Source organism: Crinia signifera, chromosome 7 (assembly GCF_055691185.1).
Source record: "Crinia signifera chromosome 7, ASM5569118v1, whole genome shotgun sequence".
NCBI lineage: Eukaryota > Metazoa > Chordata > Amphibia > Anura > Myobatrachidae > Crinia > Crinia signifera.
Genome location: NC_139223.1, coordinates 60,261,424 through 60,279,585, shown reverse-complemented (window position 1 = coordinate 60,279,585; position 18,162 = coordinate 60,261,424). Strand labels below are relative to the sequence as shown.

General features: G+C 42.2%; 1 protein-coding gene across 2 annotated transcripts in view; it reads right to left on the bottom strand.

The window, feature by feature from the left end:
* Positions 1 to 129: 129 nt before the first annotated feature.
* LOC146020214 (tectonin beta-propeller repeat-containing protein 1-like) overlaps positions 130 to 18,162 on the bottom strand; it is an 85,697-nt gene continuing 67,664 nt past the window's right edge. For both annotated transcript variants that reach the window (XM_083153171.1, XM_083153170.1), the window contains exons 24-25: positions 4,860 to 4,979; positions 130 to 2,443 (exon numbers count right to left, since the gene is read on the bottom strand). In XM_083153171.1, the coding sequence (XP_083009297.1) occupies positions 2,279 to 2,443; positions 4,860 to 4,979 (285 nt within the window). In that variant the 3' untranslated portion in view covers positions 130 to 2,278. The remainder of the gene's footprint in view (positions 2,444 to 4,859; positions 4,980 to 18,162) is intronic.

Below are 18,162 nucleotides of genomic sequence, written 5' to 3'. Positions count from 1 at the left end.
GTCGCTTTGAAGACACAATAGTGCAACAGCTTCAGTTCACTTGAAGAAGTGATATAAATATTTCAGGATGTGCAAGGCAGGGGCAAAGTCTTACACACGATTGGAAATGAAAAAGGAATACCGTATAGATAAGTTACTTCATATTGCATTTAGCTTTTTATTAGGACAATACTATTGATGGTACATTTTTTTAAAACATGACAGGTCCACTTTGTACTTCGCCGCCTCTTACAGCATAGTGCAATTTACACTGTTCCCTAGCATTATACATGGAAACAAAATCAACTATAGGATACCCGTAAACATGTCATCTGGTCAGAGGTGGGATATTAGAGAACCATGGCATACAGGGTGAATAAAATACCGGTTTGCAATAAAACAACATTAATTAATGTATTAACTATGAATAACGCCAAAAGATAAAATACAATATGGATCTAAAACTGGATTCTGATCAAATAAATAAAGAAAGAAAGCCTAGGGGGCGCCCCAAAGCTGGGAATCTAGTGATGTAATGAGTGAAACATCCCCACGTTGTTCTAAGTGCCACACTGTTCTCAGTGACAGGTGATCCATGCCACCAAAACACTTGGATTTAAGAATTTAGCACACAAATTGCACAATCACAATGGAGGCAGACAGTTTTGGGTTAAACAGTCATGAGAGTTATGCCTATGTATGCCCTAGGTATTTCTTCCTCGTACCCAGGGAATGGCCGCATTCTGATGGATATCTATTGATTTTACTAAATGGTTTTCACTGAGGTGTGTATGTGACAAGACCCCATTAACGCATTTCATGACACAGAACTAAGGGATCAATTTCTAAAACCTTTTTAAAAGGGCAAGATAATGTGAGCCCACTGCAAACCACTAGACCAGGCATTCCCAACCACGGTCCTCAAGGCACACCAACAGTGCAGGTTTTGTAGATATCCAGGCTTGAGCACAGGTGACTTAATTAGTATCTGAAGGATTCTGATGAAACCATCTGAGCTGAAGCCTGGATATCACTAAAACCTGCACTGTTGGTGTGCCTTGAGGGCCGTGGTTGGGAATGCCTGCACTAGACTGTAGTTATATGTCTAGTACAGGGGTGGCCAAACCTGTTCTCAAGATCTACCAACAGTTCATGTTTTTCAGACACCGGGTGGATCTATAGTAGGAATGAATGCAGCAGGTTTGAAAATGTGACAGTTAGTAATGACTACAGCTGTGCACCAGTTAGCGGATCGGAAAACATGGACTGTTGGCATATCTCGAGGACCAGTTTGGCCACCACTGGTCTAGTACATTCTTTAAACTGATGGAAGTTGCTTTGATCAACATACTGTGCTTTTTAGAAGGCTTTATAAAGCCTTTATGAATGTGTATTTGTAATAACTTCTTCATAAACTCATTGCTAGTTCTTGGAACTGTGTCACTATTAATAAATAGTCCTATCACACTTCTTCACAACTCCTCCCTTATTAAATACCCAGGGTAACTAAAACATTTGCTCTATACAAACAATATGTACATGCCACATTTTACAAATATATAAATCAACTCAGCAATATCTGGTATGTACATGTAAGTAGTGCCATGTAGAGGTGGAGTGTCAAAGAACCGAGTTAAAGTGCTTTAACGTTAGATGTAGATACATTGGTTTAAAGGGTATTTTTCTTAAATATTTCCAAGTTATTGAACAGTTAAATATTTCCAAGTAATTTCTCCCTAAAGGCCTGCGGATAAGCAACCATATATTTTGGCCACTAGGAGTGCTGTTGCCCGGAATTATATGGCTGATCCTTCATTTTATACCGGACAAGGAAACACTGGCTGTTATATTAGTAGATGAACATCTATAGATAAATGTGACATTAAACTCCAGAAATCAATATGGTATATTTCTGGTTTCAGCTCATTTTCCTATTTCTAGTATTCCCTGTGTAATTCTTGGCGTGTAGCAGGAAAAGGCAATCACCAGGAATAGTAATCATGCATTTCACAGTTAGCATAGTTATACGGTGTAACAGAAGAATCATCTATATACGCTAAGATTTCTTGGCATATGTAAACCGTCAAGACGTATCCCTCTGCACACTACTACAAAGTAGCCAGGTTTTCATCTCCTTTATATCTTACAAGAAGGTAAAACTATGAAAATGAATCATTTAAATTCACAGTACGCAACATATAAAATCAAAAATACCTACAGTATAACTATAATACATAACCAAATAACTTAACCAGTCTTCGCAGTGTTAGGTGTGAACTAGTAAACATGCCTCTATAGTCTAACAAGTATCTGTATTGTCACTTGGATTTTCAGATTCTGTAGATAATGATGGATCTTCCTTCTTGTCTACTTCTTGGGTGTCCAGGGATTGAGAGGCTTTTATGTCCGGTTGTACGCTGCTATAACCTGCATTTCCCCTAACAGTGACATGCTCCCATCCTCCCTGAAACAGACAAAGTTACATCGTCAGCACAGGCCCTTGTGTAATAGTGTTTTCCCAAACATTTGTAGAGACAATACCAAGCAGAGGCAGAACTCTGTGAGTCAATGGAGTCACCTGCTGCTGGGCTCTTGCTCCCAAGGGCACCTCTCCTCCCCTGTGGGTTTGAATCAGTTAATTGAAAGCGGTTGATATCGCTTCTGTGGCTGGCTGCCCTCCTAGCAGAACAATAGACATCACACTCTCTTTATTCTAAACATAATTTGAAAGTGCCACAGCCTGTATTAGAACCCATGACCTGTTCCACTAGAAGCAGACACCTTACTGATTGAGTCAGAATCTGCAAACTTACAGTGCAGGAACAAACTGTTCTATCAGTAAGGGGTCTGCCTTCAGTAATACAGTTTACAGGTTCTAATCCTGGGTATATATGTGTGTGTAACCAATATTTATATTGCCTCTGGGCAACTGGGATGAATTTACACCACTGGTAGAAAGGACATAATATTGTAACATAGTGGTTTTAGTCTGTTAAGCTGTAGAGATATTGGCCCTTATTCTGGTTCACTTTCAAAGGCAAATTCCTTCTCAAAAGGACAAAACCATGGGGGTTATTATGATTCACTCGGAAAGGCACAGTCACTCTCTAATGGACAAAACCATGTACACTGCAGGGGGGCTGATGTAACATGTGCAGAGAGAGTTAGATTTGGGTGGGGTTTGTACTTCAAACTATCTATATTGCAGTGTAAAATAAAGCAGCCAGTATTTACCCTGCACAGAAAAAAATAAAACACCCAAATCTAAGTCTCAGAATCCCGACTATCCGGCACCCGAAACTGCAACCCAGGCACTGGAGAGTGCTATTCGGGGAGCTGTGAAAGAACGGGGATGTCCCATGCTTATCCATAGCACACAAGCTCCAAATGGCCACTTATGTGTTGGTTTCGACAAAAGCACTGCCTAGGGAGGCCCATGCACTTGGATATTGTGGGAGAGTAGCTGCTCATAAACCTCTCATCGTACGTACACTAGCTGTGGTTGGCACGGGTCTACTAGTTGTAGCGCATGGTCACATTAACTAAGAGGTTAGAGATGTTCTCAGTGACTCTGTGCCTCCTACATAGTGGCAGTTCTATGTCAACGACAAACTTTTTATTTTATCAGAATGACAATGCCACCGGTCATGTTTCCACAGAAACATTGTACTGGTACACAGAACATTCGATAACGCGAATGGACTGCACAACTCAGACTCCAGAGCTTAACGCCAATGGTACAAATTGGAGTGATGGGTGAGTTTTAGGCCAACTCAACCTTCTTCAGTGTCACAGTTGGTCATTGTACCTAAGGTGTAATAGCAAAACATACTGCACATGGTGGACCTACAAAGTACTGACATTGATCTATTTGCTGTCAGCATCAAATCACTTTTCTGTAAGTAGTGAATCTTGCTGGTGTACTTTATATTGCATCTCAATTTTGTTTTAATAATATGAAATACATATTTATTTCATTAGTAATAATTAATATAATGCATAAATCTCCCCATTCCTTCTAGTGTGTGTAATAAGACATATTCCACAATTCTTCCTTCTAGATCCAAATCTAGACATAGGGGCGGGAGGAAAACCTAGAGCTTGAATACTCAATGCTATAAAATTATAATTTCCTTCCACGGTAAACCCACGGCTAATGCACAGTTCTGGGGTAAGTGCCTGGAGCTATGGGTTACGGAGTGTGCATCAGCCGCAGTTATGGGTTGTTTCTGTTCACACCCTGTTGTACCTTGTGAAGTTGCAAGCCCACAGCAGTGATGCCTGCGAGTGAATAGCTCAGGGAATGGCAACAAGCCTATGCTAAGGCCCAGGTAATTTAATATGCCCCTCAGCATTTCATGAACAGATATATATGCACACATTCCTAGGGTGGCACCCAAAAGTTCCATAATGTACAGTATAATGACACCATGCCCTGTACACTGGCAGATGCTTTAGAACTGTGGTAGTGGTACTGTAGGAAGCTACAATACCACAACTGCAGTTGCTTTTTTTCTCAATGGTGGCCGGAAATGTTGTGGTTCTCCTCCACCAAGGGTAAAAATATTCAAAATTGGTCATAGACCTTCAACGATTCCAGATCCACGATGGTCAGCCTTATCTGCGTGTTTAATACCACAGACCTGTCTTTGTGTGTCTGTGCACATCATTAAACACACTTAGTTATTTTTTTTTTTTATGTTTAAACTTTTTACTGTTTATTACTCTCCATTTAATCACTTGTCCAAGTTTGGAGTGTTGGATGGAGGGGTGGAACTGGGCTAGAGGTGGGCTTGTGAGGACACCATGAGAAAAGACGTTACTGAAGATCAAGAGTAGAAAGCAGAGATAAGCAGAGGTATTTCTGTAAATACACTCACCCCTATGCCATAATCCCACGAGTGTCCCTTCAGTGCCATTGGCTGAACACCTAAACGATGGCAGACGGTTCCAACACTCAAACTATGGCTGCCTTGTACTTTGTCTGCAATCACCCAAATCTGAGAATAACAGAAAAGGAAAACATAACAGATTAATTCAATGAACAACAGTAACAGAATACATAGTGTGGTGAAAAGAGCTCCACCTCTATAGACTGCAAGAGTGGTGGGAACTCCTCCCCAATAAGGGGGAAGGGGTGGATGTTCTGTGCATTAATAGTAATTAGAAGTCACATATTTTTACCAGCCAGTCTATATTCTGACCTTGTAAGAATGTGTGAAGTTTAATGAAGTCATTGTTACAGGCAGCACAGCATTTCCATGTGCACCACAATTAAGGTGCCCACACACTAGAACGATTTTTGGGCCAGGAACAATATTGTTAGCGTTATATTGTTAGCGATAACCTTCAGTGTTTATGCAATATATCGTTTGTGCAGGAGTCCCAGGCAGTTCAAGGGAAAATCGTTAACAATATCGTTCATGGATGATATCATTTGATGTGTGCCCAGATTAAGAATTACCAGTTACACTACTGCTTAAAAGATTTAACAGAATTCAAACATCTATGTTGAACAACGTTAATAAGCTTGTGAGCAGGGCCCTCATACCTTTTACTGTCTGTAAATACCCAGTTTGTTGTATCACTGTCTCCTATTGTAAAGCGCAACGGAATAAGCTGCGCTATATAAGAAACTGTTAATAAATAAATAAATAATACCTGCTGTGACTTCCCATTTCACTAACAACTAGTCACAAGCAATTTCTGTGATTGGGTCCTACGGCATTTTTATTGTCTGAAATATATTAGCACTTATGTAATATAAAGTAGCAGGTGTTCCCTCAACACCTCCTTATTTCCAAGTTCCTTATGCACTGTCCGAAGGTGGCTCAATATGTACCTGTGTTTGAAGACAGGGGGTGTTGCTGAGGAAAGTTGGTAATACTATAGTGTACTACCAACTTTCAAACAACGCCATACCAAATTTCAGATTGATTCGTAGGTTAGTTTTTTTTCCACCACGACAATGCACCAGCTCCCTCATTCGGAATTGTTGCGGCCAAATTGCATGAATTGCGTAATACCAACTTTGCTCAGCAACTCCACCTGTCTTCAAACACAGGTACTTATTGATCCACCCTTGTACTTTACATGCTACATAACACAGCCTAACAACAGAAACCCATCATTGATGGATATTATTATTATTCATTCTGTTTCCGCACAGTAATTTCCTTTACACCTATTAAAGATTTATGTTAGTAGGTAGCACACATTTTCCACACATGCAGAAATCTGGTTATAGATTGGAGCAATAAGCTGGATACAATTGGACCAACTTGACAGTGGCCCTGCTGTCACTTTGTCTGAGCGGTCAACTTAGGTAAGCATATACAGTACAGTACACTTAACGATTGGCTGCTTGACATGTCGCCCTCACATAACAGCTGTGATGTCAGTTCCTGCAGCGACAGTCCGGGTGATCCCATACACAACCAGATATGCAAATATATGTGCAGCTGACATATCGGGTACACATAACCACTGAGCCACTATTGCACATCTGCCACGCCTGCCAACCCACTCGGAATATATTGGCCATTCGATCAAATGTTTTCTTATTGAAACATCCATTACTGTGGTAGCACTTCATATTTTGTAAGTAAAAAACAAAAGAAACATAATATGTTTATTTAAAACTAGCTGACCCGCCCGGCGTTGCCCGGGAAAACCTTGGGGTTTCTTTATTTCCAAAATTGCGGAAAAATGTCATCTTACAGTATGCTGTGCCAAAGACCTAAGATTGTAATTTGTTATAGATTCCACCATAATGTTAGAATGTGTTTGCATTGATACTCAATGACGGCAATGAAATCAGGTGTGGTGGTGTTGTTGTTTGAAACACAACGCTCCTGAGTTGATAACTTGTATGTGTTGATGAATTCCACATCCACTCCTGAGATTTAGCACCTACTGTATGACATATCCTCCAACATCTGAGGGTCAGAAATCGGTACAAAATCAGAAAGGGACGTGGCCACACCTCCATTTCTATACTTTCAATGCTACAGTTTCTAGGGTGTGTAATTACAGGCGCTGAGTGCGTGGGGACCGGGTGGGCGTTACTTACCGCGCCATAATTAATTAAAAATTCACTGCTCCCTGCCACTCCCCTCACCGAACCTGCCTGCAGCAGTCTCTGAGGTCTGGGGATCTGTAAAGCACATGCACCGGGCAACTCTACCAAACAGTGGGGCAGCCCCTGAGTGTGGGAGCAGGTCCGTGGGCCTGGCCACATGATGTCATGACGTGACGCATGCTACCCGCACCACTGTAATACCCCACTGGGAATGGGTGCAATGGGCCAAATTCTTCCCTACAGCCGCCGGCCAATCCACTGATCCAGCCATCACAATCATCAATGGGTGCATTGATAAGGTTTGAGTGTAAGAAGTTGAATTGCCATGTTACAAAGTGTACAATTTACTCAATAAATCGTGAAAAAAATGTAAGTGTACATAGAAGTATAATCAAGAAATGAAAAATCTATAGGTGGGGGTATGGATATTGTGGGCATAATTGGTGTTTGTTACACCTACAGGAGGCCCTCAATTGATGGGATTTTCACTACAGTGTCACAGTCACAGTGTCACCACAGGGGGATTTCCAATTGGGGTCCAGGTGGACTTTTAGGGACCCTTTACAATCCTGTAGGTCTCTTCTCCTTGAGCTTACGGTCTCCCTTAATGATAGTCAATCACTGAGGGAGACCGTTGGCTCCAGGAGAAGAGACCAACGGGATTGTAAAGGGGTCCCTAAAAGACCCCCTGAACCCCAATTGGAAATCCCCCTACGGTGACACTGTAGTGAAAATTTCTCATCAACTGGGGACCCCCTGTAGGTATACCAAACACCAATTATGCCCACAATATCCAAACCCCCTTCACCTATATATTTGTTTCGCAACCCACCGCCATCCAAACAATTATCAGTTTGAATCAGAATTTATTTTTTAATCCTACTTTCATTTCTTGATTGTACTTCTATGTACACATATTTTTTTCACGATTTATTGAGTAAATTGTACACTATAATGTGACAAATCTTCATCTAAAGTCTTATTCTTCAACTTCTTACACTCATAACATTCAAACAAATGCATGCAGCGCTCATGCCCATCGACCAAACATTATCTATGAACCAAAAGAGTCTGGGAAACCCTTAAGGCAGGGCAGTGCCTGATATCCAACTGACTAACAGGGTGAGTGCAGTGTACCCACTTTGTATTGATCAATGGGTGCAATGGCCAGGACAAAGATTTCTCAGTGCAACTGGCCGGGGAGCGCAGTGACAGGCTGGAGGACTGGAGAGACGGATATGGGGAACAAAGTAGAAACGGTACATTAGGTACAGTTTTTGTTTGCCGGTACAGACTGTTAAATAAACTGCAAATTATTTTTTATGTGTTCTGTGTGTTTGTGTGTGTTGTACTGTTTTTTGTGTGTGTGTGTTGTAGTGTATGTGGTTGTGTGTGTTGTATTGTATGTATCTGTCCAATGCGTAAGTGTGTGAGGTGTGCTACGTATATACAGTATGTGTGTGTTGTGTCTTTGTGTATCTGTGCAATGTTTAAGTGTGTGTGTTGTACTGTTTTTTGGGTGTATGTGGTGAATGTGGGTGTGTGTTGTGCTGTTAGAGGTATGTTATGTGTGTGTGTTGTGTGTATCTGCCCTATGTGTAAGTGCGTACGGTGTGCTATGTATAAATCCGTGTATGTGTGTGTAGTGTGTTGTGTGTATCTGTGCAATGTTTAAGTGGGTGTGTTCTGTGTATTGTACTGTTTTTGGGTGTATGTGGTGAATGTGGGTGTGTGTTGTGCTGTTAGAGGTATGTTATGTGTGTGTGTTGTGTGTATCTGCCCTATGTGTAAGTGCGTACGGTGTGCTATGTATAAATCCGTGTATGTGTGTGTAGTGTGTTGTGTGTATCTGTGCAATGTTTAAGTGGGTGTGTTCTGTGTATTGTACTGTTTTTGGGTGTGTGTTGTAGTGAATGTTTGTGTGTGTTGTACTGTGAGTGTTGTGTGTATCTGCCGAATGTGTAAGTTTGTGAGGTGTGCTACGTATATATGTGTGTGTAGTGTGCTGTGCGTATCCTGGCAATGTTTAAGTGTGTGTGTTCTGTGTGTTTGTTGTACTGTTTTTGGGTGTGTGTTGTAGTGTGTATGGATTTGTATTGTACTGCATGTGGTGTGTTGTGTGTGTGTATCTGTCCAATGTGTAGGTGTGTGAGGTGCTCTACGTATAAATGTGTGTGTTGTGTGCTATGTGTGTGTATGTGGTGTACTGTGTGTGTGTGTGCGTGTACAATGTTTGTGTGTGTACCTGTGTGTGTGTTATGTGTGGTCTATGTATATCCTCAATTATTTCCTAATTGTTTAAAGCCTTCACCATAATGGGCCTTATTTTGGTTCATTCTTTCTGACAAAATCCTTCTTAGATGGGCAAAACCATGTGCACTGCAGGTGGGGCAGGTGTTACTTGTGCAGAGAGAATTAGATTTGGGTGGGGTTTTACTTCAAAGTGAGATCTATATTGCAGTGTAAAAATAAAGCAGTCAGTATTTTCCCTGCACAGAAACAAAATAACTCACCCAAATCTAATTCTCTCTGCACATGTTACATCTGCCCCCCCTGCAGTGCACATGGTTTTGTCCATCTAAGAAGGATTTTGTCAGAAAGAATGAACCAAAATAAGGCCCAATGTTAGAATGTTTCATTCATACTCAATGACAGCAATGAAATCAGGTGTGGAGTTGTTCCTTCGCAACTGTTTCCCAGATCGTCGATCTTTTCCCCAGAACATCAATGAAGGAAAATTAAAACTTGGTGTTTTTTAAATTTCTAAGTGAAATTTCCCAAAAACGGCTTCGAGGTGCACACCACCGGGTCCAGAGGTATCTTGTTGCCGAATTTGGTGTCTCTGAGTGCCACAGTGTGTCCGCAATGCGACGGACACGCACACACACACACACACGCACACAGACTCTTCAACTTATTATATAGACTAGCTGACCCGCCCGGCGTTGCCCGGGAAAACCTTGGGGTTTCTTTATTTCCAAAATTGCGGAAAAATGTCATCTTACAGTATGCTATGCCAAAGACCTAAGATTGTAATTTGTTATAGATTCCACCATAATGTTAGAATGTGTTTGCATTGATACTCAATGACGGCAATGAAATCAGGTGTGGTGGTGTTGTTGTTTGAAACACAACGCTCCTGAGTTGATAACTTGTATGTGTTGATGAATTCCACATCCACTCCTGAGATTTAGCACCTACTGTATGACATATCCTCCAACATCTGAGGGTCAGAAATCGGTACAAAATCAGAAAGGGACGTGGCCACACCTCCATTTCTATACTTTCAATGCTACAGTTTCTAGGGTGTGTAATTACAGGCGCTGAGTGCGTGGGGACCGGGTGGGCGTTACTTACCGCGCCATAATTAATTAAAAATTCACTGCTCCCTGCCACTCCCCTCACCGAACCTGCCTGCAGCAGTCTCTGAGGTGTGGGGATCTGTAAAGCACATGCACCGGGCATCTCTACCAAACAGTGGGGCAGCCCCTGAGTGTGGGAGCAGGTCCGTGGGCCTGGCCACATGATGTCATGACGTGACGCATGCTACCCGCACCACTGTAATACCCCACTGGGAATGGGTGCAATGGGCCAAATTCTTCCCTACAGCCGCCGGGCCAATCCACTGATCCAGCCATCACAATCATCAATGGGTGCATTGATAAGGTTTGAGTGTAAGAAGTTGAATTGCCATGTTACAAAGTGTACAATTTACTCAATAAATCGTGAAAAAAATGTAAGTGTACATAGAAGTATAATCAAGAAATGAAAAATCTATAGGTGGGGGTATGGATATTGTGGGCATAATTGGTGTTTGTTACACCTACAGGAGGCCCTCAATTGATGGGATTTTCACTACAGTGTCACAGTCACAGTGTCACCACAGGGGGATTTCCAATTGGGGTCCAGGTGGACTTTTAGGGACCCTTTACAATCCTGTAGGTCTCTTCTCCTTGAGCTTACGGTCTCCCTTAATGATAGTCAATCACTGAGGGAGACCGTTGGCTCCAGGAGAAGAGACCAACGGGATTGTAAAGGGGTCCCTAAAAGACCCCCTGAACCCCAATTGGAAATCCCCCTACGGTGACACTGTAGTGAAAATTTCTCATCAACTGGGGACCCCCTGTAGGTATACCAAACACCAATTATGCCCACAATATCCAAACCCCCTCCACCTATATATTTGTTTCGCAACCCACCGCCATCCAAACAATTATCAGTTTGAATCAGAATTAATTTTTTAATCCTACTTTCATTTCTTGATTGTACTTCTATGTACACATATTTTTTTCACGATTTATTGAGTAAATTGTACACTATAATGTGACAAATCTTCATCTAAAGTCTTATTCTTCAACTTCTTACACTCCTAACATTCAAACAAATGCATGCAGCGCTCATGCCCATCGACCAAACATTATCTATGAACCAAAAGAGTCTGGGAAACCCTTAAGGCAGGGCAGTGCCTGATATCCAACTGACTAACAGGGTGAGTGCAGTGTACCCACTTTGTATTGATCAATGGGTGCAATGGCCAGGACAAAGATTTCTCAGTGCAACTGGCCGGGGAGCGCAGTGACAGGCTGGAGGACTGGAGAGACGGATATGGGGAACAAAGTAGAAACGGTACATTAGGTACAGTTTTTGTTTGCCGGTACAGACTGTTAAATAAACTGCAAATTATTTTTTATGTGTTCTGTGTGTTTGTGTGTGTTGTACTGTTTTTTGTGTGTGTGTGTTGTAGTGTATGTGGTTGTGTGTGTTGTATTGTATGTATCTGTCCAATGCGTAAGTGTGTGAGGTGTGCTACGTATATACAGTATGTGTGTGTTGTGTCTTTGTGTATCTGTGCAATGTTTAAGTGTGTGTGTTGTACTGTTTTTTGGGTGTATGTGGTGAATGTGGGTGTGTGTTGTGCTGTTAGAGGTATGTTATGTGTGTGTGTTGTGTGTATCTGCCCTATGTGTAAGTGCGTACGGTGTGCTATGTATAAATCCGTGTATGTGTGTGTAGTGTGTTGTGTGTATCTGTGCAATGTTTAAGTGGGTGTGTTCTGTGTATTGTACTGTTTTTGGGTGTGTGTTGTAGTGAATGTTTGTGTGTGTTGTACTGTGAGTGTTGTGTGTATCTGCCGAATGTGTAAGTTTGTGAGGTGTGCTACGTATATATGTGTGTGTAGTGTGCTGTGCGTATCCTGGCAATGTTTAAGTGTGTGTGTTCTGTGTGTTTGTTGTACTGTTTTTGGGTGTGTGTTGTAGTGTGTATGGATTTGTATTGTACTGCATGTGGTGTGTTGTGTGTGTGTATCTGTCCAATGTGTAGGTGTGTGAGGTGCTCTACGTATAAATGTGTGTGTTGTGTGCTATGTGTGTGTATGTACAATGTTTGTGTGTGTACGTGTGTGTGTGTTATGTGTGGTCTATGTATATCCTCAATTATTTCCTAATTGTTTAAAGCCTTCACCATAATGTTAGAATGTTTCATTCATACTCAATGACAGCAATGAAATCAGGTGTGGAGTTGTTCCTTCGCAACTGTTTCCCAGATCGTCGATCTTTTCCCCAGAACATCAATGAAGGAAAATTAAAACTTGGTGTTTTTTAAATTTCTAAGTGAAATTTCCCAAAAACGGCTTCGAGGTGCACACCACCGGGTCCAGAGGTACAGTATCTTGTTGCCGAATTTGGTGTCTCTGAGTGCCACAGTGTGTCCGCAATGCGACGGACACGCACACACACACACACGCACACAGACTCTTCAACTTATTATATAGACTAGCTGACCCGCCCGGCGTTGCCCGGGAAAACCTTGGGGTTTCTTTATTTCCAAAATTGCGGAAAAATGTCATCTTACAGTATGCTATGCCAAAGACCTAAGATTGTAATTTGTTATAGATTCCACCATAATGTTAGAATGTGTTTGCATTGATACTCAATGACGGCAATGAAATCAGGTTTGGTGGTGTTGTTGTTTGAAACACAACGCTCCTGAGTTGATAACTTGTATGTGTTGATGAATTCCACATCCACTCCTGAGATTTAGCACCTACTGTATGACATATCCTCCAACATCTGAGGGTCAGAAATCGGTACAAAATCAGAAAGGGACGTGGCCACACCTCCATTTCTATACTTTCAATGCTACAGTTTCTAGGGTGTGTAATTACAGGCGCTGAGTGCGTGGGGACCGGGTGGGCGTTACTTACCGCGCCATAATTAATTAAAAATTCACTGCTCCCTGCCACTCCCCTCACCGAACCTGCCTGCAGCAGTCTCTGAGGTGTGGGGATCTGTAAAGCACATGCACCGGGCATCTCTACCAAACAGTGGGGCAGCCCCTGAGTGTGGGAGCAGGTCCGTGGGCCTGGCCACATGATGTCATGACGTGACGCATGCTACCCGCACCACTGTAATACCCCACTGGGAATGGGTGCAATGGGCCAAATTCTTCCCTACAGCCGCCGGGCCAATCCACTGATCCAGCCATCACAATCATCAATGGGTGCATTGATAAGGTTTGAGTGTAAGAAGTTGAATTGCCATGTTACAAAGTGTACAATTTACTCAATAAATCGTGAAAAAAATGTAAGTGTACATAGAAGTATAATCAAGAAATGAAAAATCTATAGGTGGGGGTATGGATATTGTGGGCATAATTGGTGTTTGTTACACCTACAGGAGGCCCTCAATTGATGGGATTTTCACTACAGTGTCACAGTCACAGTGTCACCACAGGGGGATTTCCAATTGGGGTCCAGGTGGACTTTTAGGGACCCTTTACAATCCTGTAGGTCTCTTCTCCTTGAGCTTACGGTCTCCCTTAATGATAGTCAATCACTGAGGGAGACCGTTGGCTCCAGGAGAAGAGACCAACGGGATTGTAAAGGGGTCCCTAAAAGACCCCCTGAACCCCAATTGGAAATCCCCCTACGGTGACACTGTAGTGAAAATTTCTCATCAACTGGGGACCCCCTGTAGGTATACCAAACACCAATTATGCCCACAATATCCAAACCCCCTCCACCTATATATTTGTTTCGCAACCCACCGCCATCCAAACAATTATCAGTTTGAATCAGAATTTATTTTTTAATCCTACTTTCATTTCTTGATTGTACTTCTATGTACACATATTTTTTTCACGATTTATTGAGTAAATTGTACACTATAATGTGACAAATCTTCATCTAAAGTCTTATTCTTCAACTTCTTACACTCATAACATTCAAACAAATGCATGCAGCGCTCATGCCCATCGACCAAACATTATCTATCAACCAAAAGAGTCTGGGAAACCCTTAAGGCAGGGCAGTGCCTGATATCCAACTGACTAACAGGGTGAGTGCAGTGTATCCACTTTGTATTGATCAATGGGTGCAATGGCCAGGACAAAGATTTCTCAGTGCAACTGGCCGGGGAGCGCAGTGACAGGCTGGAGGACTGGAGAGACGGATATGGGGAACAAAGTAGAAACGGTACATTAGGTACAGTTTTTGTTTGCCGGTACAGACTGTTAAATAAACTGCAAATTATTTTTTTATGTGTTCTGTGTGTTTGTGTGTGTTGTACTGTTTTTTGTGTGTGTTGTAGTGTATGTGGTTGTGTGTGTTGTATTGTATGTATCTGTCCAATGCGTAAGTGTGTGAGGTGTGCTACGTATATACAGTATGTGTGTGTTGTGTCTTTGTGTATCTGTGCAATGTTTAAGTGTGTGTGTTGTACTGTTTTTTGGGTGTATGTGGTGAATGTGGGTGTGTGTTGTGCTGTTAAAGGTATGTTATGTGTGTGTGTTGTGTGTATCTGCCCTATGTGTAAGTGCGTACGGTGTGCTATGTATAAATCCGTGTATGTGTGTGTAGTGTGTTGTGTGTATCTGTGCAATGTTTAAGTGGGTGTGTTCTGTGTATTGTACTGTTTTTGGGTGTGTGTTGTAGTGAATGTTTGTGTGTGTTGTACTGTGAGTGTTGTGTGTATCTGCCGAATGTGTAAGTTTGTGAGGTGTGCTATGTATATATGTGTGTGTAGTGTGCTGTGCGTATCCTGGCAATGTTTAAGTGTGTGTGTTCTGTGTGTTTGTTGTACTGTTTTTGGGTGTGTGTTGTAGTGTGTATGGATTTGTATTGTACTGCATGTGGTGTGTTGTGTGTGTGTATCTGTCCAATGTGTAGGTGTGTGAGGTGCTCTACGTATAAATGTGTGTGTTGTGTGCTATGTGTGTGTATGTGGTGTACTGTGTGTGTGTGCGTGTACAATGTTTGTGTGTGTACGTGTGTGTGTGTTATGTGTGGTCTATGTATATCCTCAATTATTTCCTAATTGTTTAAAGCCTTCACCATAATGTTAGAATGTTTCATTCATACTCAATGACAGCAATGAAATCAGGTGTGGAGTTGTTCCTTCGCAACTGTTTCCTAGATCGTCGATCTTTTCCCCAGAACATCAATGAAGGAAAATTAAAACTTGGTGTTTTTTAAATTTCTAAGTGAAATTTCCCAAAAACGGCTTCGAGGTGCACACCACCGGGTCCAGAGGTATCTTGTTGCCGAATTTGGTGTCTCTGAGTGCCACGGTGTGTCCGCAATGCGACGGACACGCACACACACACACACACACGCACACAGACTCTTCAACTTATTATATAGACTAGCTGACCCGCCCGGCGTTGCCCGGGAAAACCTTGGGGTTTCTTTATTTCCAAAATTGCGGAAAAATGTCATCTTACAGTATGCTATGCCAAAGACCTAAGATTGTAATTTGTTATAGATTCCACCATAATGTTAGAATGTGTTTGCATTGATACTCAATGACGGCAATGAAATCAGGTTTGGTGGTGTTGTTGTTTGAAACACAACGCTCCTGAGTTGATAACTTGTATGTGTTGATGAATTCCACATCCACTCCTGAGATTTAGCACCTACTGTATGACATATCCTCCAACATCTGAGGGTCAGAAATCGGTACAAAATCAGAAAGGGACGTGGCCACACCTCCATTTCTATACTTTCAATGCTACAGTTTCTAGGGTGTGTAATTACAGGCGCTGAGTGCGTGGGGACCGGGTGGGCGTTACTTACCGCGCCATAATTAATTAAAAATTCACTGCTCCCTGCCACTCCCCTCACCGAACCTGCCTGCAGCAGTCTCTGAGGTGTGGGGATCTGTAAAGCACATGCACCGGGCATCTCTACCAAACAGTGGGGCAGCCCCTGAGTGTGGGAGCAGGTCCGTGGGCCTGGCCACATGATGTCATGACGTGACGCATGCTACCCGCACCACTGTAATACCCCACTGGGAATGGGTGCAATGGGCCAAATTCTTCCCTACAGCCGCCGGGCCAATCCACTGATCCAGCCATCACAATCATCAATGGGTGCATTGATAAGGTTTGAGTGTAAGAAATTGAATTGCCATGTTACAAAGTGTACAATTTACTCAATAAATCGTGAAAAAAATGTAAGTGTACATAGAAGTATAATCAAGAAATGAAAAATCTATAGGTGGGGGTATGGATATTGTGGGCATAATTGGTGTTTGTTACACCTACAGGAGGCCCTCAATTGATGGGATTTTCACTACAGTGTCACAGTCACAGTGTCACCACAGGGGGATTTCCAATTGGGGTCCAGGTGGACTTTTAGGGACCCTTTACAATCCTGTAGGTCTCTTCTCCTTGAGCTTACGGTCTCCCTTAATGATAGTCAATCACTGAGGGAGACCGTTGGCTCCAGGAGAAGAGACCAACGGGATTGTAAAGGGGTCCCTAAAAGACCCCCTGAACCCCAATTGGAAATCCCCCTACGGTGACACTGTAGTGAAAATTTCTCATCAACTGGGGACCCCCTGTAGGTATACCAAACACCAATTATGCCCACAATATCCAAACCCCCTCCACCTATATATTTGTTTCGCAACCCACCGCCATCCAAACAATTATCAGTTTGAATCAGAATTTATTTTTTAATCCTACTTTCATTTCTTGATTGTACTTCTATGTACACATATTTTTTTCACGATTTATTGAGTAAATTGTACACTATAATGTGACAAATCTTCATCTAAAGTCTTATTCTTCAACTTCTTACACTCATAACATTCAAACAAATGCATGCAGCGCTCATGCCCATCGACCAAACATTATCTATCAACCAAAAGAGTCTGGGAAACCCTTAAGGCAGGGCAGTGCCTGATATCCAACTGACTAACAGGGTGAGTGCAGTGTATCCACTTTGTATTGATCAATGGGTGCAATGGCCAGGACAAAGATTTCTCAGTGCAACTGGCCGGGGAGCGCAGTGACAGGCTGGAGGACTGGAGAGACGGATATGGGGAACAAAGTAGAAACGGTACATTAGGTACAGTTTTTGTTTGCCGGTACAGACTGTTAAATAAACTGCAAATTATTTTTTTATGTGTTCTGTGTGTTTGTGTGTGTTGTACTGTTTTTTGTGTGTGTTGTAGTGTATGTGGTTGTGTGTGTTGTATTGTATGTATCTGTCCAATGCGTAAGTGTGTGAGGTGTGCTACGTATATACAGTATGTGTGTGTTGTGTCTTTGTGTATCTGTGCAATGTTTAAGTGTGTGTGTTGTACTGTTTTTTGGGTGTATGTGGTGAATGTGGGTGTGTCTTGTGCTGTTAAAGGTATGTTATGTGTGTGTGTTGTGTGTATCTGCCCTATGTGTAAGTGCGTACGGTGTGCTATGTATAAATCCGTGTATGTGTGTGTAGTGTGTTGTGTGTATCTGTGCAATGTTTAAGTGGGTGTGTTCTGTGTATTGTACTGTTTTTGGGTGTGTGTTGTAGTGAATGTTTGTGTGTGTTGTACTGTGAGTGTTGTGTGTATCTGCCGAATGTGTAAGTTTGTGAGGTGTGCTACGTATATATGTGTGTGTAGTGTGCTGTGCGTATCCTGGCAATGTTTAAGTGTGTGTGTTCTGTGTGTTTGTTGTACTGTTTTTGGGTGTGTGTTGTAGTGTGTATGGATTTGTATTGTACTGCATGTGGTGTGTTGTGTGTGTGTATCTGTCCAATGTGTAGGTGTGTGAGGTGCTCTACGTATAAATGTGTGTGTTGTGTGCTATGTGTGTGTATGTGGTGTACTGTG